Source organism: Montipora capricornis, chromosome 10 (genome assembly GCF_036669925.1).
Source record: "Montipora capricornis isolate CH-2021 chromosome 10, ASM3666992v2, whole genome shotgun sequence".
Taxonomy (NCBI): Eukaryota; Metazoa; Cnidaria; class Anthozoa; order Scleractinia; family Acroporidae; genus Montipora; species Montipora capricornis.
In genome coordinates, this window is record NC_090892.1 from 44,686,264 (window position 1) to 44,708,763 (window position 22,500).

General features: G+C 38.7%; 1 protein-coding gene across 3 annotated transcripts in view; it reads right to left on the minus strand.

Moving 5' to 3' along the window:
• The window catches only part of LOC138019759 (mucin-like protein), a 76,422-nt gene that overhangs the window by 21,284 nt on the left and 32,638 nt on the right, over positions 1–22,500 (minus strand). For 2 of the 3 annotated variants that reach the window (XM_068866633.1, XM_068866635.1), the window contains 8 exons: positions 13,377–13,478; positions 10,804–11,390; positions 10,481–10,702; positions 7,638–7,970; positions 5,221–5,475; positions 2,198–2,266; positions 1,835–2,028; positions 84–420 (listed from right to left, as the gene is read on the minus strand). In XM_068866633.1, the coding sequence (XP_068722734.1) occupies positions 84–420; positions 1,835–2,028; positions 2,198–2,266; positions 5,221–5,475; positions 7,638–7,970; positions 10,481–10,702; positions 10,804–11,390; positions 13,377–13,478 (2,099 nt within the window). The remainder of the gene's footprint in view (positions 1–83; positions 421–1,834; positions 2,029–2,197; positions 2,267–5,220; positions 5,476–7,637; positions 7,971–10,480; positions 10,703–10,803; positions 11,391–13,376; positions 13,479–22,500) is intronic. The other variant, XM_068866634.1, reaches the window with a different exon arrangement.

Sequence of the window (22,500 nt, forward strand, 5' to 3'; positions counted from 1 at the left end):
GGCATTTTGTCGTCCTGAACTAAGCATGCTGCAATCTAAACTGTTGTTAGGCTTCCTTTGATTTAACGTTGATTTCTACCAACCCGTGCATTGTGCTCCGTTTCCAGTCAGGCCGCTCGGACAGGGTCCACATGTGTAACCACTAATATTGGCTGGTGGTGGAAGATCAATGCAATCCACTCCTTGGTAACACGGCTGACCATTCAATTCACAGGCGTCAATCTCAGTATCACAGAATCTTCCCGTATACCCTCCCTGACATGCGCATCCCATGTAAACAAAGTTGCTGTCAGTATTTATGTCATCGCCCTCTTCTGGCGTCACGCACAGAGCTTCGTGAAGGCAAGCACACATGTTAATGGTAGGATTCCAAGTTGAGCTTGCGCCCATTCCATCAGTGGCAACGAATGACAAATTGAACTAAACAGGAACCACAACACAAAACAAAACAAAAAAAAACACTGTTGCATTACAATAAGCTCATAATTTTCATCCCATTCCATTTCCCAACGAAATGTTGTGGCCGACGCCTTGGAAGTTTTCGGTTTGTCGATCAAAGAATTTCCCCGACCAAATTTTTCCAACAAAAGGTTGTTGGCGACATTTAAGCATTTTCCGGTTTCTGAGCGTGTGTAGGTAAAATCGATTTTTTGCTTTTGCTCGTGTGAAAGATGGTCTTTCGTAATACTTTTTTTTGGGATTTTAATTCGGAAGAACTATGAATTAGCAGGCTGCGCCATGTATCACGAGTAATAATTATAATGATACTTATTATATAGACAGGAGCGTTTTACTGGAAAATACACCAGTCATAAAATTCGTATGAAACTACGTCCGGGACCCGAGTGGCGTATTTTCCATACCCTCACTTGTGAGGATATTGATGACGTCATTTCAAGCCTTTGCATGGTTGTTTGTTCAAACACTCAGTGAAAATGGCGAGCGATAGATTCGTGAAGTTATCTGAAGCTAATGTAAAATCCTTCTCTGAGAAACGAGAAAAAGCTAACACGAAGCATAAAGCTTCATAGAACTTAAAATTATTCAAGGAATTCCTTGCAAGTGAGGAAGAAATGCGAAAATGCGAAAATTGAAGAAATTCCTGCCGACGAGCTGCAAGAATTTGCGATAAAGTTTGTGCTCGGTGTTAGAAAGAAAAATGGTAAGTAAAACACTTCTGTCTCTATAATAAAAGAAAATTACACAGTGGCTTAAAGAATGATATGAATTTTATTTCTGGTCAGTAAAACAATATTCTACTCACTCGCTACGCTTGTTCGTAACATATTTTTTTTACCACTCGAAATAAAATTCATATCTTCGCGCCGCCGTGTAATATCCCCTATGAACTTTAAGTGTCAACTGTAAGTAGCGCTGAGGCGTGAATTTTTGTTCCAGGTTCTTGCGGCTTTCCGTTGTACCTTGATGTAGGGAAAGGCCGCAGATAGCCATGTGTTTTTTGGAGTGGTTAGGGAGATTAAAATAACGAGCGACTGGCTTGGATGAAACCCTGTCATTTGTCTCAACATCGCGAATGTGTTCGCGGAATCGGTCGCATAGTCGTCTACCTGCCTCGCCAATGTATAATTTATTGCATAACGTACAGGTTATGCAATAAATGACATTTGCGGAGGTAGATGGAAAACGATCGGTGATGTTAACAGATCGCTTAGATCCCGATATTTCCGTTGTATACTTCATAAAGACCAGAATGACATGAGTGCCCAAACTCTAATCTCGGAAGTGATTTATAAAACAATTGTCTCACGAAGCACAAATCAATTTATGTTCCATTTGATTATGGAAACAAGTTTCACTTGTTTTCGAAGCCTACCTTTTTCGTTGAAGTAACGTGCCAGGTAAAATGAAGGACATTTCCAATTTGATTCTCTGTAGCATTTTCAGGTTTGTTTATTACCCTGAACGCGATGGTGTCATTGTCTTCTGCTCTGACAACCAACTTGGTAGTCCTGTTGAATGTGGCATTTATTGCAGTTGGGACATCGACTATTTTTGGTGGGAAATTTTCTGTAAAGTAAAATGATAATAATCAGGATAATGTAATAACAATAATAATAATAATAATAATAATAATAATAATAATAATAAGGTCAAGGTTACTGTACCTTAAGCAGTTCAAGAAAAAGGCTATTCTGGCTGAAGTTAGGAAAGGAAATCATGGCTTGGAACAAATTACCTCCAATGACATCACAGCAACGGTTATCAATACCCTTCTGTATGCAGCAGCCACGGTAGTGACAGAAAACTTAGGAATGAACAAAAAACCTATTATGAAAGATCCTGAAAAGGGGACATCCCCAGGGAACTATCGACCCAAAACATGCCTTCCAGTTATTTGGAAGATGCTCACCCGAATCATCTCTGAAGAAGTATATCAATACTTGGACAGAGAGGATCTTTTACCTGAGGAACAGAAGGGATGCCGAAGAGGTTCATGGGGAACTAATGACCAGCTATTTATTGACAAGGGGTGCTTAGAGAAATTAAAGCCCGGAATAAGAACCTAGCGATGTGCTGGATAGATTACAAGAAAGCGTTTGACATGGTCCCACATTCATGGATCCTTGAGTGTCTGGCGATGTTTGGAGTAGCTGAGAACATAAGGGTTCTACTAGCAATTACCATGAAAAGCTGGCAAACCGTTCTTACATCAAATGGAGTGAACCTTGGAGAAGTTAACATCAAAAGAGGAATCTTTCAAGGAGACTCCCTATCACCACTCCCATTTGTACTGTAATAGCCCTCATACCCCTTACACTAATCCTCAGAAAAGCAACAGAGGGATACCACTTTACTGACAAGACAAAGGTCAACCATCTACTATTCATGGATGACCTGAAGCTATATGGAAAGGATAAAGCCCAGCTTGAGTCCCTTACACAGACGGTGCGAATCTTTAGTCACGACATCGGTATGCAGTTCCGGGAATTGAAAAATGTGCAGTCCTAGTCCTAAAGAGAGGCAAGCTAGTGGAATCAGATGGTATCCAACTCCCTGACGACAATGAAATCAAAGCACTGAAAGAGGGTGAAGGTTATAAATACCTAGGAGTTATTGAAGCAGATGAAATGCTCCATAGTCAGATGAGAGAGAAATTTAGCAAAGAATATCTAAGGCATGTCCGAAAGCTGGGAAAATCCAAACTGAATGGAAGAAACTTAATACAAGGAATCAACACCTGGGCTGTATCCCTGGTAAGGTATGCTGGTGGTATAATTAACTAGACCAAAAAGGAATAAAGAGATTTAGGCACAAAAACAAGGAATACCCTAGCAATGAACCGAGCACTTAACTCAAGGGATTGTGTAGACAGGCTTTATGTACCAAGAGCAGAAGGAGGGAGAGGCCTAATTTCAGTGGAAGAACGATTGGACAGGCCAAGAACTCATTACAAAATTACACCCTACACAGTGACGAGGAACTGATTCAAGCAGCTAGGAAGGGGAAACTGGTAACCCACGACTTAGAAACTCCAAAGGACGACAAACAACGAAGGAAAGCTGAGAGAAAGACAGAGTGGCAAGAGAAGGTTTTATATGGTCAGTTCCTCAGACAAACAGATAGTGAACGGAATGAGAAGACCTGGGCATGGTTGACCTTAAACGAGAAACAGAAGCCCTAATCACTGCTGCCCAAGACCAGGCAATAAGAAGAAACTACATCAAAGCCAACATCGACAAGACTCAAGAGAATGAGAATGTACAGAATGTACAGGTCAGAATGTACAGAATGTGCCGCCAGGCCAAGGAAACAGTGAACCATATAGTGAGTGGGTGCTCCAAACTGGCACAGCAAGAGTATAAAAGAAGGCACGATAATGTTGCAAGGGTGGTACACTGGGACTTGCTGGGGAAGTGCGGCTTTAGAAGAGTAGACAAATGGTTTGAACATCACCAGAAATTCAGTGTCCTTGAGAACAACGACTGCAAACTGCTATGGGATTATAACATCCACACTGACCACCAAACTAGTGCAAGGAGACCCGACTTGGTAGTTATTAACAGGGAAGAACAGACATGCCAAGTCATAGACATAACAGTCCCAGAAGACACAGCTGTAAAGGCCATGGAAGAGGAAAAGCTAGAGAAATACCAGGACCTAGCAAGAGAGATTCAGAAAATGTGGAGTGTCCGAACCCAGGTGCTTCTAGTAGTAATTGGGGCACTTGGAACAGTTCCAAGAAGGCTTGAAAGCAACTTGAAGCGCGTTGGCACCAACACTTCTATAGAACTAATTCAAAAAACCGCTCTCTTGGGCATAGCAAGAATTCTGAGAAAGGTTCTGGAGCGATGAAAGTTATGATAAAATTTGGGTTTCCTTAGGCAACTTGTTGTTGCCTGGCCCCCAAGAAGATAACCCGGATCCAACTTATGGAAAAGCCGTTGCTGAATCCATAATAATAATAATAATAATAATAATAAAAATAATAATAATAATAATAATAATAATAATAATAATAATAATAATAATAATAATAATAATAATAATAATAAAGACAACGATATTAACCATGAAAATAACAAAATCGTCGCAGACCAGCTGTCTTTTTCTCCTGATACGATGAAATTCCGAACCTGTGCGCTTTGGCATTAAAGTTGGTTTTTCGAGGAGAGTGTATATCGTCTTCAAAGCAAAGTTTCGCAAGGGTGATTTCCAGGTAACCCGGGACAACAAGGGGTCATCAGCCATTACATAATAAAATATAATAAAAAGCCATGAGGTGGGATAGCACAGGTTTTCAGTTGCCCATATAAGGCAGCTAGGCTTACTTTGGCACTCTAAGACCCAGAAAGAGATGAAGACCTCCCCTAGAGCAGATTTCTGGCTAGGAAAGCCCTAGCACAAAGGATTTATTTAACTGACTTTCTTGTAAAACTAGGCCATAAAAACGCGAGCTTTAGTACCCCATATTTCCACTGACACATTTATAATAATATCACAAGTCAAAGAAGAGTTCATTGGCAGGTAGGAAACAAAAACCACTGGACTTTGAGAATTGCCTCCATCAGATTAGGTCCTTCTGCTTCATGCCACTCGTTTTAATAACGAACCATAAGAATTGGTTACCAGTGCCACCAACATCTGTTTAAAACAAGAAAGTCGCGAGGTAAAGCTGTCGGAGCATATGAAAGAGCGGATACTGAAAACTCCCAAACGTCGGTTGGAACCCTTCTTGATGAAGTGCTAAAATTGGCTTACCTAAAGAATTTGTCTCATTGACAAGCTGAATGTTGATATCCTTGGTTAATACGCCAACGGATAGGTCATTTGTGGATGCCACGTCAAATAAACAGTCATGATCTTCTCCACACTGTGCTTCAGCCGCCAGCCTTATTGAGTCATTCTGCCATGTGATGTTGTCAGCAAACATAGGCTCAAAATCGGGTCTAGCAAAGGTATTGACGCTCTCATTTTGACCATATGTAAATAAAGACTGCGATTCGTTTATTTGCCCTAACGAAGAAAGGTGACAAACAGAAATTATCTCAAGATGGAGTTGTCGCATCATGTCATCAAAATCAACCATGGATTATATCCATGGCTATAGCATTGTACTGGGAGATCTGAGAATGATCAGGGAGTGAAGAACATATTTCTGTCGTCCTTCCGCTTAAACTTGATACCAAAAGCACGGGTTGTCAACAAGGATCCCGTGGTAATACTGAACGTTAGGACAGTATGAAGATGAAACAACGTCGTCTTAAGCTTTAAGGTGATTCCTCAGTATTGTACTGCGCATTCTGTACCGCGAAAACGATGTGTCAATATTTATAATGGATCAAACTTGCAAAATTGTAAATATGGCGTAAATCGATCATACACGCTGAAACAGTTCATAAAACACGTGAGAAAAGGTGTGAATGGCCCATAAATCTTTGCGAATAAGCGCGCGCATTCTGAGAACGTGTCGAATTTTGTTGTTTCGATCTACGATAATCGAGAATAGACAGGTACGATAGTGTTTTACCCTGAACGAGCAAGGTGACCCATATTTTTTATTGCATAATTTTGGTGTACAAATTATCCACTTTAAATAATAAAAAAAATTAAAAGAATTTATCGGAGGGAAAACAAGATATAGCTAAAAACGTACACAAAGCCCCTTACCGTCAGAGAAATAAATTATAATCTTGAAAGCAACGACTCGAGAAACGTTTTGTGCCGACGTCGTTTTAATTTTAGTGATTTTTCCATAAATTGTATAAGACAGTGTTCCACATGCTCTAGACCTTCTGCCTATCAGGTGTTTTTTGAAGTTTCTTTAAAAACCCTCTCGTTTAGCTGCCGCAAAATGCACCCTGAGACGCGCGTGATTGGTATCAGTACAGGCGTCAATGGTGTAAGATTGGCCTATTATATCAGGGTCTGGAAGGGGGGGTCTGGATCTCGAATCACGGGTTAATTTTCCTTACATTCACAAATCACGTAACCTTTTTTTTGGGAATTCACGTATCTCGTAGCTGGATAGAGAATTGATCAAGTCTATATATGATTAAAAGGCTTTCTTTGTGATGACTTTACTTCTACATATGACAAGATGAAAAGAGATAATCTCAGGGCGGGGATTTAGTGGGGGACCGAGGGGGCCAGCCCCCCTTTTCCCCTGTATTTTTTCTCTGTATTTAAAGAGCTTCTGTAACCAACCGACTTTCAAGTTGTACAGTGTGCATCACGTGGTTTTTATTACTTTAGATAATGATTAGTTCAGTTTCAGAGTTTTTGTATTTGCCTTAGTAGATATACATCACGTATGAAAAATTGAATATATAATGCATATCAAATATGAAAAATTCTGATAAAAAGCTCACTGCCATGAAAGAAGAACGCTTAAATGCACTGTTATTGCTAAACGTAACCTCCTGCTGTGAAGGGATTTGTCATCTTTTTTAGTAGGCCGTGTGAATGCAATGGGATCACTCCGTTTAAAAAATGTCAAATTCTGAAGTTTTGGTCCCAAATGCTCCCAGAATGCTGTAAGGAGCATCTTGACTAACGTGAATTTTCGGCCCCCTCTTTCTGGAATTTCTGGATCCTCCCCTGAGTCTTATCACTTGATCCCGAGATGGGAAGGCAACGAAAAGTTGGTCAGCAAATCGACGATTCCAGGAACCCATAACCCGACGATTCTTGGCTCTTTTTTTGACTGCGTTTAAGTATAAAGGCAATGAAATTCATTGTTAAATCGTAGCTCTACAATTCTTCTCTTTCACATTTTGTTTTGTAACTTCAAAACTTCCGTGGTCCTTGATTTTTCTGTGATGTTAAAAACCTGTCATGAAGTTCGACTTACTTTTGGACGGTACGATTACTCTGACGCTCGCCATTGCAACAATTCGCGAAAACGTCCAGGCGAGCCGGAATTGAACATATTACATGTTATGTTTTCATTTTCCAACAAACCAACCTCTGATTGGCAGTGACGTGGACAGATGATGGAGGGGTGGACGTACGGACGTACGTACGTACGTATGTACGGACTGTTGATGACGTCATGGCTATCTCGCATCGATGGGTTATCATATTTTTTTAACAATGGTGCTCCGCGCTCGCGAGCCTTCGGCGCGCGCGGAGCTCCGTTACTAGGTTTCAGTCACAAAATGTGTAAACATACTTACACTTGACGCCAAACTCGAAGTGAATAGCTCTTGCTGTTAAAGAAGGTAGCAGTACTGACCCATCAGGCAATGCGAAGTCGTCATCCGGGTTATCATTCCAAGTTCCCAGCAACCCTTTGGTGGCATTTTTGTAATCAATTGCGGGGCTGACGACAAAAAGCATCGATTGTTTCTTCTCACAAAACTTAACATTTGATGTTGACGGGAAAGAAACTTCCAGACAGTTCTCTTCCGGTTTGGAGAAAGTGATATTTCCTCCAACGTTAACACTCCGATTTGTTAGATTGTTATAGTCATTGTAAATTTCGCCTTCAAGAAGAATGCTTAATCCACCTATAGCAGTAGAGGTAACAAAAAAGTGATAAGCTTCAAAAACCTTTTTGTGTTATTATTGACTGTGATCTATAAAGAACGATACGTACTGTAAGAGGTAGGAATATAGATTTAGGTGATATGAGATTAAATGAAAAAAGTGGAGAAGCACTTGACCGATAGAGCGCCTTGTACTGATTTTTTTGTAAAATACACTAGTGCTTAAGGTGGCTGAAATTGGAGGGAATGTCTTGTAAAAAGGATTAATTCTACAACACTTTTTTTACGTAACGGCAACGTAATGGTACCAAATAAAACAACCAGAATTGTTCAAAAAGCGTATGTCAATAATTTAGCCAAATTCAGTGACTGCCAACTAACATCCAAATCAAGTGAAACGTAAAAATAACTACTTAAAACATTGAAGAAGGGTTTGAATTAAACAGTAAACACAAAAGGAGGCAAGGATGGGCAAAATTGGAGATTAAAATGGATTGAAACTGGTTCAGCGTAACAGTTTTTCAAAGTTTATCTCTGTTGTTTGCGACTTAAATAATGTATGCTTGACAGACATTTTTATGATGAAATGATATATGAAATGGATCATATATGAACTGCGGATATGAAATCAAGTGAAGCTATGATCCTCGTATTTATGAACGCAAATTTTGCAATTGCGTAAAGAAGGGGTTTAAAACCCATGACCTCGCGATACCGGTGCGATGCCCTAACCATGTGAGCTATGAAGCCACTGGCATTGGGAGCTGGTCATTTGTGGGTTCCAATGTTCCCGTGAGGAACCCCCAAATAACCAACTGAGCTCTAACCAGCTCAGTTAGTTAGAGCGTCGCACCGGTATCACGAGGTCACGGGTTCAAACCCCGTTGAAGTCCTGAATTTTTCAGGCTTCTTTACGCAATTGCAAAAATTGCGTTCATAACTGCGAGGATCATAGCTTCACTTGATTTCATATCCGCAGTTCATATATGATCCATTTCATATATCATTTCATCGTTGATCCATTCCTCACGGGAACACTGGAACCCAACAAATGACCAGCTCCCAATGTCAGTGGCTTCATAGCTCTCTTTGTTAGAGCGTCGCACCGGTATCGCCAGGTCACGGGTTCAAACCCCTTTGAAGTCCTGAATTTTTCAGGCTTCTTTACACAATTGCTAAAATTGCATTCATAACTGCGAGGATCATAGCTTCACTTGAATACGTTTTTATGTTACGAAGCTTTGAGTTCTGGCCCCATCCACCGGATAAATCACTATCCATTGGATAGCGCAATTGGTTTAGGTATGACTTATCCAATGATCAGTGATTTATCCGGTGGATGGTGCTATCCATCGTTTGAATAACTGGGCTATGGGGCCCGTTGTTAAAGGGTTAGCAATACGTTGCATAGTGAGTTGGGTAGAGTAATTTGGAAAACTACACAAAATTAACTGCACTGCCGTGACATAGCCCCTTTAACAAGATTCATTCATTAATGTGGCACAATGGGTCACCATGGAAACAAAATGAAATTTTCCAATATTCCACTCCAGGGTTTTTTTAACTTTGCAGAGAGCCTGCTTATCACTTTTCAGCAATAAAAATTGAGGTTCACTGAGTTCATCTTTGAGATAAGCGTTTAAATTCAAAATATAGCTTTTAGATGGCTCTTTTGTTGCCATGGTGACCTCTTACGTCACATCAACGAGTGCACTTGTTAAGCAATTATTGGTGTTTCATATGGTAACATAACTTTGGCCTTTATGGAACAGTTGGGTAGATTCAATCCTTCCAAATCGTATAGTTTGTGGCACGCATTGAAACTGATTTGAGCCTCTTTACATCGCTTTCTCAGGGGCACCCAACGAGTGGTTTCGGTAAATACCTGTTCGGAAAGAAAGTTGGCCAAAATATTCAAATATTCGACCTCAGAATTTCGAGCTCGAGGCGCACTAACATTTCGGACATGTTCAGAACAGATTTCCTAGGTATTTTGGAAAAAAATCGAGGAGTCTGAAGAGTGCTCAGAAATTTCGAAACCACATTTGAAGAACTCTAGAATTTTATTGACCCGAGTAAGAGTCAACAGTGATATTTAAAATAGCACAAATTTTGAAATTTATAACGTCTTTTCATTTTTGCCAGCGTTTGTTTTAGAATCATACTTACAGCAAACGTCCCCTAAAATTTTCGGGAAGAAAAAGGAGGATTGCTAGAACTTTCGGAAGAGGAAAAAAAGCTTCCTACAAATTTCTACAGACCTAAAGTTCCCCTCGAACATCCGAATAGATAAATATTTTTACGAAAGCTACAAACTCACTAAACGAGCCCTTAAACATTGTGGAAACCATTTTAGGTAATTCTGACAAATTTTGAGTAGTCGGGTGCCCCTGTGATTTTTCTCCTGGTGAGACGTTTTTGAGAGGCGGAAAAGAGACACCTTTGAGCCAATTATTTGGGAAAAAAAATCGAGCACCCTTGAAGTAGTTTATTTTCAAAGTATTCCTCGTAAAATAGGCCATGACGGTTACCTCCTGGCTTCACTCTGACTTCAACAGTGCTTGTGTTTTCTTCTTTTGCCGCGCCCGCAATGAAAATGGTAGCAGTTGTGGAGTTTCCCTGGGCAAGTCCTGTTCTGGCCTGAAGCTGGAATTTGCCGTCTTTTCCATCGACCATTACATACTCGCCAAGACCATTGAATGTGTAATTCCCACCATCCAAAGTCTTGAAGTGAGGATCACAGCAAAACCAACCTAGATAATAAAAGAGGTCATCAATCAGTCAATTAATCAATCAATCAATTAATCAGTCAATCAGTCAGTCAGTCTATTAACTGTTCCTTTGCAGCACTTACGTCTTGGAAGAAAGAAGTAACCCCTGCAGTCTTGAGACGGACGATAACGGTAGAAGACAGAACAAAGATAAGGTGTGTCAACACAGCAAGATTTGTAAGCTTCCTGGTCAGTCACCACCGCACCAGACCACGAGGAAGACCACCAAAAAGAGTGGAATTCTGCGGCCACGTGACCTCCGTCTGGCTCTCCAATCTTTAGCGAACCAAAGCTGACTTCCCAGTCAATGGAGTAACAACACAATTGTTTCAGCAAGATAAAATCGTAACCCTTTCCGGGCATGAAAGTAAATGCCCACCTTGATCGTCGTGATTTGAAGCACCAATCGGGCCACGGATTTTCCCACCAATTCCAAAAGAATCTCACATCGAACCATGCCTGAAATAGCGTACATGGACACGCGAAGTTCGTATCATTTTGTATGAGAAAGGTGTAGTCATATATACTCATTAACTGTTGGTCATTTGCCCAAGTCCTGCACTTTTGGGATTCAGGATAAACGTTCTCGACTCTCCAGAAATGTCTTCCCGTCACATCAGTGTTTCCTTTTTTTTCGTCAAGTGCCAACATACCAAGCAAAGTACCAGACCTTTTTGGATAGACACAAGCAAAACAAAACAAAAAAAACCAAAAACATTAGTAAACAAATGGGAAATAAATCAAAATAGATCAATAAAAGAAAAGATTAACGTTGAGAGCTAGTGGAGGGTTCACAAAACCACAACTTCTAAGCAGTTTATTACTTATTGAGGAGCAAATACTGGTTGTTTCATGAAAGAAAGAATTTGTGGAGCTCTTTCTTGAATATCGATATCACCGGAGCCATGAAAAGAGTCGGACTACTTGCTGGTTTTGTTTAAACATCAAATTTAGGTTTCGTTGATTGTCAAAGTTTTTGTTCGGAGGCTCTCTTGATATACCTCACTGACTTAATTTCTCTAAAATTTTGGATGAATGGCGCGAATTGAGGGTGGAGGTAAGTTGCAAGTTAGCGCGGTCTCTATCTGAACCCTTTTTAACCAAGTTTCTGATCCCTGAATACCTTACCTCCTAGCTCGGTGGCATTGACGGTCAGTGTATAAGACCGCGGAACAGCCCAAAACTTAAAGGTACTAATGTCAACCTTAAGAGCTAACACGATGTTTAGATCTAACTGGGTTAGCATCTGTAAACGGTTTGGGTTTTTCCGCAGTCTGCTGACAACAAAAAACTTGAAGAACAAAGGCAAAGGTTGATTCTGTGACACCGCTGGGGCAACCTTATCCAACGAATAATCACTAAGGCACCAACAAAGTGGAGTATGTATTAAACAACAACATGTAAATTGCATAGAACTTCGTCCTGGCTAAACCCAAACAACACTTGTTGACACATTAACGGCGGGCAAAGAGAGGAAAAACAGAACTTCCAAATTCATTCCGTTTTTGTGATTGCAACTGGACTGTCAACATATAAGGAAAGAAGAAATGGTATAGGTCCCGTTGGGAGCCGATTTTCCTCACTGTCTCTTTAGTGACTATGACTGGAGATTTATCTAGCTTTGAACCATTCAGCATTCTTCAATTATTAAAGACCTTGCATAATTCTACAATCCATTCCGAATTTTCCAGGTTCCCTACATTGTGAGGATTTCAAGTTGGAGTCGGAATAGCTTTTTCCTCAGTTTGTTGTTGCGTTTCGTCTCGTCATATTTCTCTTGTTCCCGAAGTTGTACCTCGAGTGTTGTTTGAACATGTGCATATAAGACTTTCCTTGGTACTAACAAACTGGCGATGATTCCTCCTCTTTCTTTACTAGGCTTTCTTCCACCTGTCATTCCTCAGCTTAACACATTCGGTGTCGCTAGTTCTTTCAGATTTATATTGCTCTCGATTTAATTTCTCATACAAATTCGCGAATGATTAACGATCCATCGATTTTATACTGCTCAATCACCAGTAAAAATTTCCTTTGACATGTCTTTTCTGAAAAGTTTCATTGTCATCAGTTGTATTATATTCCCTTTTTCGCACCTGCTATGCGGCAAATGCATTCCCCGAAATACTACACTATTGGTAAATCTTAAAAAAAGCGACAATTTTTTTTCTACGCGTAACTTCTTGCCAAAGGAAAAACAACAATGTAGTGCTTTCTGAGCCCCTACATTCACGACAATGATGCTTTTGTTGTCCACGCTCTCCATGAAAACTTAGAGTGGGTAACTTCACGCATTTGTAGATTTAGCAGAGATGCAAAGAGTCCAATTGTCTTTCTTTTAAAAATCTCTTAGGTCGGTTAATTAGAACATACACCTGCATTCTAAGTTATTTTCGCCATTCATTGTCGAATACAGTGTTGCGAAGGCGAGAGCAAGGAAGAAAAGCATTTATCTTCTTGCATAAACCTTACTCGAGAATTTCTGGGGTTCGTTGTTAAAAACCGCGTGCTAAGTTTGTAGCTGGCCCATTAAATTCTTGGCATTTTCAAGTCGTTTTTGTAGACAAGAACAAACAGCGTTATCATACTGAAAACCGGCTTCAGGAAGGAATGCGAAGCCAGTACGAAGGTGGAAATATTATTGTTTTAATTTCCTCACCCCTCCATGTTCAAGTAATTTTGGCGCCGATTATCACCCGCATTCCAACCAGCCACAGGAGTACCATACCAATTGGCCCAATAAGAGCAAGACTCGTCATCCCTGAAAAAACAAAGGTAGCTAATGTTGGAATTCCAAGTTTCAGCTCAGTTTAAAGACCTTACAAGATTAACTTTTCTTTCTTTCATTAGCTCGTGTTTTTTGAGAGATATGTGCCGAGAAGCAGATACATCTAAAGTGATAATTTATGAAAAATGATTCTCCCTATAATAAGACCCCGTTCACACTAAACCTTAACCATGTTTTAAACATGTTTAGCTAAACACGGTTTCAAAGTGTTTTCTTTTTAAATCATGTATACTTTCTATCATGAAAGAAATTGTTTTCAACGTGATGCAAAGCCTGAGAATTTAGCTTGTCATCGCTTGTCTCTCGTCATTTCGTTTACACAGCAAATAAAGGACATTTGGCTGGCTTTCTGTGCTGTTTACATCGTTCGCAAGCGCCCGGAAGGACAGATGATGCATTTTTTTAGAAACACCCTTACCAGATAAAATTGAATCAAAATAATACCTTTTTGTAGTAGAATAATAAATCTCATATTCGATGGTTTAATATATAATACTCGCGGACATTTTGCTCATTGCTTGTACTTTTCCTACGCAACTCGCAAAATACCCGCGCGTATTATATGTTAAACCATCGAATACGATGTATTTGAACTTAAAAAAACAAAACAAAACAGGTACATTGTCTTTCAACCTCGACAGAAAATGAAACATAATCCATTACCACCATATTATTGGGAGGTCAGTTCTTATAGCGTAATGCTTCTGTGTAGTTGTATTGTTCTTTGTTTTGAAGTACTTGTTATTTCCAGAGATGTTCCCTTATTTGGTCTATTTGTTCAGCACAAGAACTTCACCATTATTTCTTTTGTAAGAAGTTTTAAGTAAAATTAATTTATCTTCTTTTGAAATTCGGTCTGTACACTGCATTGTGCATGCAAAACTTTAACTGGTCTTTAGTCACAGAAATGTTACAAATGTAAGAGAACGTAAGTTCTCAGTTCTTGTTTAATTTTTTGCCAGAAATGCTTAGCTTCTCTTCCTGATATGTCAGACCTAGCAACTATGGCACTATGAGGAAAATGGAAGTGACTATCAGGACGAACAGTTTTCCATCTCGAGCAACAAACCAGATGGTCATGTGGAACTGCTTTCAGGGATAAAATAGGATGCAATGTAGCATATCACAGTGAACATGCCGCTTATTTATTACAAGATTTCTGGATTTCACGATACTGAAATGTACATATTCACTGTTCTCTGTATTATTCTCCACAATTGTTAAATTTGTGTAACCTTCTCATTCCCAAATGTGACGAAGATTACATACTTACTGAGTAGCACAAGGCCGCAGATTGTATAGCAAAATATAGTATGTTGTTGTTGTTATTATAATTATAATTATTATTATTATTATTATTATTATTATTATTATTATTATTGAAATGTCTCTTTATTTCGACTCACTACCGGTATGATTAAAATGACGGGCTCAAGAAAGGAAATAAATAATATATAATTATTCGTGCTACACCTGAACTGCTTGATTTGCTTCTGTATATCATTTTCGCTCAGTTGTTGGCATTGCGCAGCAAGAGGACTAAGAAATGACTTGTGATGGTTATTAAGACCTTTGGTGAAAATTTCTCACAGGTGACTTTTTACGATACCACCTTTACAGTGTACATTAAAGTCTCCCTTCCTTTGCATACCAGATAATCTAAAGTTGTCAAAAGCGACGCATATGGCATCTGCAGTTCTCGATCATGTTCACCAGTACATACCAGCTGTTGCAAAATCCAGCACAGAGTATATCCATAGTGTGGTTTGTACTGGTGAACAACGAGAATGGCAGGTGCCATATGCATCGCTTTTGACAACTTTAGATTATTTGGTATGCGAACTCTCTGGATGTTGTGGAAATCATCCAGTAGTAACACCATAGATGTACCTTCCTTTTAAAAGGAAATGAATAATCTATTGACAAGCTAAATAAAGTATGTTGAACTAATGAAGTTACTGACAAGCAAACAAAAGTAATTTATTTTAATATTGCATAGAGTACAGTCAAATTCCTAAGAGCAATAAACTCTATCTTGAAAACTGTAATCTTATTTTAGCTGTATTCATCACTTAATAGTATTTTATAATGTAATGGAATACACTCTCCCTGACACGTGAGTCCGAATGCTGCTCCCGTAAGTTCCTTTTGTGCCTGTCAATAGTTCGTAGTGCAACTGATAAACCAAAGATGGGACCATTGTTCAGGCCAGCTCTTGAAAGGCCATGCTGATGCATGTCGAGACCCAAGTCTTTATGCAAAGGACATGTAATCTGTGATCTATGCAAACATGAAAACTTATTTCTCTTTTATTGGGTCAAATTAATTCATGTTTATGCACACCTAAAATATCTATTATGTGAAGGAGGGCAACAGTTCTTTGTTCTTGGAGGTATCTTCTGTCTTCTGACATTCTGGAGTCTTCCCAAAGTGCTGTTTTAAAGACAGCATTAAACAATCCAGGTACTTAAAGCTCTGTAAACTTCCTCAGAGCAGCAGTCACTTCCCACAAGGGCAATATAATAAACAACAGTTCCAGTTTTACATTCTGACTTGGTTGGTAGTAAAAAATACCGGTACATGTTTTCCTTCTCTTTTCCTTTCTAGATATCTAACATGTCTTGGTTTGATTTAATCTGGCCATTAATTACTGGCTAAATACGATTCGGAAAAAATGAAATATGTAAAGGAAAGAGTTTGCAAGAGCCTTGAAAAATTAAAGCGATTTAATCGTTATGATTTACTTTTGTGAATGTAATGTAAGCAAATAAGATCAACTGGATATCAAATTTAGAAATATAAATATATACACAACTAGACTTGCCTCTTTGTTGATCAGTATTTTCATGACACTTTTCCTCTTCTCGTTGGCCCTCCGCATCCAATAAGTGACATTTTCCTCGTTATTTGTTTATGTTTTAACTTGTACAACGGGCTAACAGAAATAATCGGTGAAATGGCAGAGTCAAAAAGTATTGTACCTTCTGTTTGTTGGGGTCCTTTCTTTTCCGTGGAATGTATTTAACGTGATCCATAAAGCTTTTATCGGCCTCAAGTTTGCATTTTATGATTTACAACACCAGTTTGTCCCAGGTCTGTAATCTGGTAAATTTTTTCCAACCTTTTCGAAGAACTGGTAAAACCGTTTAGGGATAGGTATGAAGGACACAAACATGGTTTGCTGTTTCAATGGATTTCATTTCTGTGCCGAAAACAAATCCACGATCCCGACGGAATCCCTCCAGCCCTTGCCAATGTTTTGTCAGCTCATCTGAGCCAAGCCGAATGACTGCAATTTTCTATTTCTTTTAATACGAGTTTTCCCTTCGTTAACATACTGCTTGCCGTCAGCTTCCGGTGTCACGCATCGCATGATTAATAATAACAACAAGACGCCTATAAGGGCGTATCCGTGGGATGCACAAACAGTTAACACAAATTGGACAGTTACAGTGAACTACAACCGCGGGTAAACTTCGGAAAATGGCGACAGATTACCGGAAAGGTAAAGCTATAATTTAACTATAAGTTATTTGTTGTAAAACGTTTTTATTTAAGTTAGCATATATTTTATAAGACCTTTTTGTTTTAAGGCGTTTACATTTTTATATAGTAGATAATTTAGGCTTATATTTTAATTATATTGTACATTGTAGATGTTTTATTCCATTTATTTTATTTATTTTAATATTGTAATTAGGAAGCGCTTTGGACAATTATTGGATTTTAGCGCTATATAAATAAAGTTTTAACACATATTAAATGAAAGGTGTTACAATTGAACCCACTGGGAACTCGGAAAAATCCGAGCCCCAGATGGGATTCGAACCCACGACCCTCCGTGACCTAGTACGTGATCTAGTACGGATGCTTTTTAATATGTGTTAAAACATTCTCTCACATTCGCTCATAAATAAAGTTATTATTATTATTATTATTATTATTATTATTATTAAAAACAGAAAGGTTATTTCTTATTATTAATGCTACTAAATTATCCAGTGGAAACAACGAGGCCCTATTAGGGGTTATCAGGAATACAGGAGATTTATGTAAAAAACTTATAGGGATATGGGATATTTGGAAAGGGGGGAATTAACGGGATGCAGGATATTTAAAAAACCGAAATGGTATTATAGTGATACAAACCACAGGAATTAACAGGATAAAGGTCAGGATTTTTAGAGATACGGGATACTTAAATTCCTCCTTTCACAAATGGGGCCTCAACAATCAGCACAGCAATACTATCACAATTCGGCGTTATCCCAGACGAGGATATGTCTCTTGAACACCATGTTGCTGCTATTTGTAAATCCTGCTTTTTTCATTTAAGGAACATTTGCAAAATCAGGAAACATATCAGCGTTAAGGCCTGTGAGACACTTATCCACGCATTTATTTCTTCTAATTAGATTTTTGCAACTCGCTTGTTTATGGCCTGTCTGAATTTTCAGTGCAAAGCTACAACTGGTACAGAATGCTACAGCCAGAGTCCTCACCTTTTCTCACAAATCCGAATATATTACTCGAATTCTGCATAGCCTACAGAATTTGACTACCCAGTGGGCAAAAAATTGAATATAAGATTTTTCTTCTTACCTTCAAAATCCTCAACTACCAACCGTCTTATTTGTCTGACTTAATCAAATCTTATAGACCTTCAAGGACTCTAAGGTCGTCTAGCTTCCATCTTCTAAGCCCTCTTATAATCTTAACTCTTATGGAAAGAGAGCTTTCTTTTGGGCAGCCCCTGAGCTGTGGAATTCACTCCCTCATAACACCCGATCAAGTCATTCTACATCTATATTCAAAGGCTTACTTAAAACCTGGCTTTTCAACCAAGCATACCTGGACTAGTTATTGCCATTGAGTTGGTGCAAGATTTTATGATATGTGAAATAAGATTACAAAATCTGTGTTATCTCATGGGTTTATTCTATCGTTTATGTGTTTATTGTTTTATTTTTTGTCTTTCTGTATTAATCATGATATTTTTATTAATTATTTGACTATGCCCCTTTTTATAAATACATCCTTTGTAAATATTTACTTTTATTCTTATGTACATAATTTTATAATCTAGTTTTTAATTCATTGTCATTGTAAGGCGGTTTTTAACCTTGGAATTATCGCTATATAAAATAAAGGTATTATTATTATTATTATTATAATTATTATTATATTATTATTATAATTATTATTATCATTACTATATTATTATTATTAGTAGTATATTCTATATACAAGGCTAAAAATTGAAAAATTAAAATATTCAAACCAAACGTTTTCGGCTGTTTGCCATCATCATCAACCCTGATGATGGCAAACAGCCGAAAACGTTTGGTTTGAATATTTTAATTTTTTAACTTTTAGCCTTGTATATAGAATATATTTTACAAAGCGAACATTATGGACATTATTATTAGTATTATTATTATTTACTTTTTAGTAAAGCTTTTTAAGGAATGTCAAGATAAAAAGGTGAGATTTATTTGGAATACTACTGACTGGAGATAGGCCGCTTCATTCGTTTGCTTTGGTTTGTCTAGAAAACAAAATAGAGTGTATGTCGTTTTATTTGGTTGTTTAAGGCTTTTTAACCAATATTCTCTTTACGTTTTTGATTCCTGTACTAGGAAGAATGGATTTATTTTTTGTTGTCAAATGTCATTGCCTTGACCTATCACATAACATTAAATTTGATGTTAGGCTAATTGTCTACTTAACAATTATTCCACGAGAGTGCGTTGGATATGAGAGACCACTGAGTAGATCTGAGTATTGTCCCCGCAGAAAACTTCTAATCTTATATTTTTATAAACTTCTTTTTCTTTGCTTGATTTCAATGGGTTTTTGGTTGTTAAAGGCTTTTTCCAATCTTCTTTTCCCGTTTTTTGATTCCTGTACTTGGAGGAATGGCAATGGAATTCCCAAGCAGTGCCATTGCTAAGTGGGTCTTGTGAGCGCTCTGCATTCTATATTCCTTATCACGATTTATGTTGTTGTCGTTTACACAACCGATTACATGTATATTATTAATTTACAATCTTTCATCTCCCTGAGAGAGTAGGAGATGATAGACCCTAGGATCGCAAAATCTCAGTAACGAAGACATTAATCCTTTTTTTATACTTGATTTATTGCTTTCTAATGGCGGGTGTTGACTCCCAATGGCCAAATCAACACACTCAGAGTGTCTGTAGACTGTCACGTAGTAAAAAATATAAATCCGAAACCGTTCAAAGAAAGAAGCCAAGAAAATGAAATGTTACAAAAAACTAATACAAAAATATCTGCTCCAAGTCTCAAGTCTGTTTGGGGCATTGTTTCTAAGTTATTTTCCGAAACATGTCACTCAATTTTACAGAGCTTTATATGGAGACGCGCCATGTTAAGTTCTTGTTCCTCGAATGGCCTCGAATCAACAAAACATCTGGACCTCAGTTTGCGATAAAAGCCCTCTCTTTTTGCTCGTGAACTGAACTAAATGAGCATAAACATGTCTTCTACAGCTTTTAATGCTTAATTTGCCAAAAACCACAAGGCAAAACCGTTTTTTTGAACCAGACAGCTTTATCTCAGTTGCTGTCTTGGTGTCACGCAAGGCGAAATTTGAAAATTCCAAATGCTGTATTCTCAAAACGAAAAACGCTACGATGGCCGATGGAACACACTGGTTCGATTCGCAAAGTCTTCGCAAAATGTTTGCCACAATGGCCAGTTCAACACACAGGTTCAATTCACAAAATCTTTTGGAACGACTAAACAAACTGTTTTCGCAAGAAAAACAGATCCATTGGAGTATTCGTTCGATGCAATATCAAATGCTTATATACATGCAGTGAAACACGCGAGACCGGAGACAATTCTCCTTACCTTCAAAGCTTCCCGTTCTCAAGGAAAAATCGTCTGTCCACTTTATCATATACTTTCAGATGTGAGGTTTAATCATTGCGGGGGAAAAGTATTTGCTATAGCTTATATTGTGAGCAAAGAGTGGTGTAGCCTGCGCTCACAGAAGAAGAGAGAGGAGTGAGATTTCTAATCGCCGTACGGGAGTTTGGAAACATCTGTGGGGCACATTTGTGACTACGAACGAGATAATAAATATAACAAACCATCACGTGATTAGAGTTGCTTCGATGGCTCAGTGGGAACTTACTCGCTACCGGTGCGCGTGGCCCGAGTTCGAGGCGCGACGGGTTCCGCTGGTAGCATACGGGGTTCTCATCGAGCGGATAATCTACTATCCCTGGGGTATGCACATTTGTGACTACAATGGAAAATTCAAACGAGGTTGCGTGGAAATCGCCGGAGGGATAAAAAGCAAACTCGGCCCGGTAAAGCCAGATGTCTTGGTGACGCCTCGACCCGAAGGTTTCGGGTTCAAACCCAGGAACGCGGTGGTTAAAAAAGGGACATGTCTTTATTGTGACATCACTTCCCGCGGGAAACGGGTTACGGGAAACTTTAAAAAAACATTGCAATTTGCGGATAAGAAGAAAAAGAAACTCAACCGAATTATATACTAACCTGTCAGCTCGCAGCATGACGCCGTTTTTGATAACGTATAACTCTTTTGGTAAAGCTCAAAACAAAATGGTACGTCAACAGAATACTGGTAATTTAATAAACATTGTGCCTGGAAAGTCTACAGTTTTCCTTTACCCTCTCTTTTTTCCTTTTACAGATTTCTATGAACGTTTCAATTTTGTTTCGTAAATTTTGCATTACACCGCTTGTTTCCAATGTTTTTTTGCCTGTCACTCCCCTGGTACGTGGTGTCTTTGTGCATAGAGCCTTCTGCGCGTATTTTCTTAAGATCGAGAGGGTAGTGGAAATGCTTAGATTTCTCTGGTGGACACAGGAGAATCATTAACTTAGCCTGCAATGGCGTCGAAAGTCATGTAACGCGAACGGCGTTTTAGATGATCCTTAAACAAAATATACCTTATGGAGCTCAATAATGGCAAGTCAGTTGGATAAACTAGGCAGGCGGTAAAAAACCAACACCTGAAATCTCAAAAGCGACGAGTAATGGCCTTCGACAACAATCTATCGCCCGTCGAGCCGAAATCAAAGTGAGCTGTATTTCTAAAATGATATTTTACCGCGTGTGCTGTTATGTAGAACACTCAAACCAAATGGAAAATTCTCTGATAACTAATGGGTTCAACAAAGACAGAGAACGAATTGAACACCTTACGTGGATCTGTGATCAACTCTGCACAGTCTTCAGGTAAAAAAAATAATTGGAAATGTGACAGCCAAGAATTATTTGAAAGAAAGCTTGTCGTGTATTTTGTGCTTCATTATCCAAGGAAAAGGTTCTTCATGGAAACGGTTTGATCCTGAAATTTAGTTTGTTGCAATATTACGCATATTTGACACGATTGAGTTTCTCTTCACGCACGTAATGAAATAGGAAGGGGTTTTTGCCTCTAATAGCAAATATGTTGTTTGTTTCAAAAAATTGTTCGCTGGAAAAGGTGGCCGTCATGAATTCATCATGTTTTATGATATGCGAGCTTAACTGGATAGTTTTTATGGCAATAGTAAAACATTTTCTTGTCAAAATGGGGTTAGCGTCTTTTTGGTGTGTTAACTTAATTAAATCGCGAGTTTGTAGTTGCCGTCTGCGGCGTAACCTTGATTTCCACTCTCAAAATTACCTCCAGAACCTACTTTTTTGCGTAGAATAAGCTTTTAGAATGAGCTTCTTGTTTTGCATAAAGCAAGCTAACAAAATCTGTACCTTGCTGAGTTCGGGAACTTGGAAATTATCAACATGTCAGCCCAGAAGCCAATGTTTCTCGCTTCTCTTTTATTTGTTATTCTTCAGAGACTGGAATGCTGTAGTTCAATACCACACAATTCAGTGCCTTCTGATTTTCTGTAACACGTACCACAGGCAACCCAGTGTATGCTTCACGGAAGCATCTCGTTTTAATTTTTAATTATTGCGCGGGAAATTGGCGCGCAGCTGGCCAAA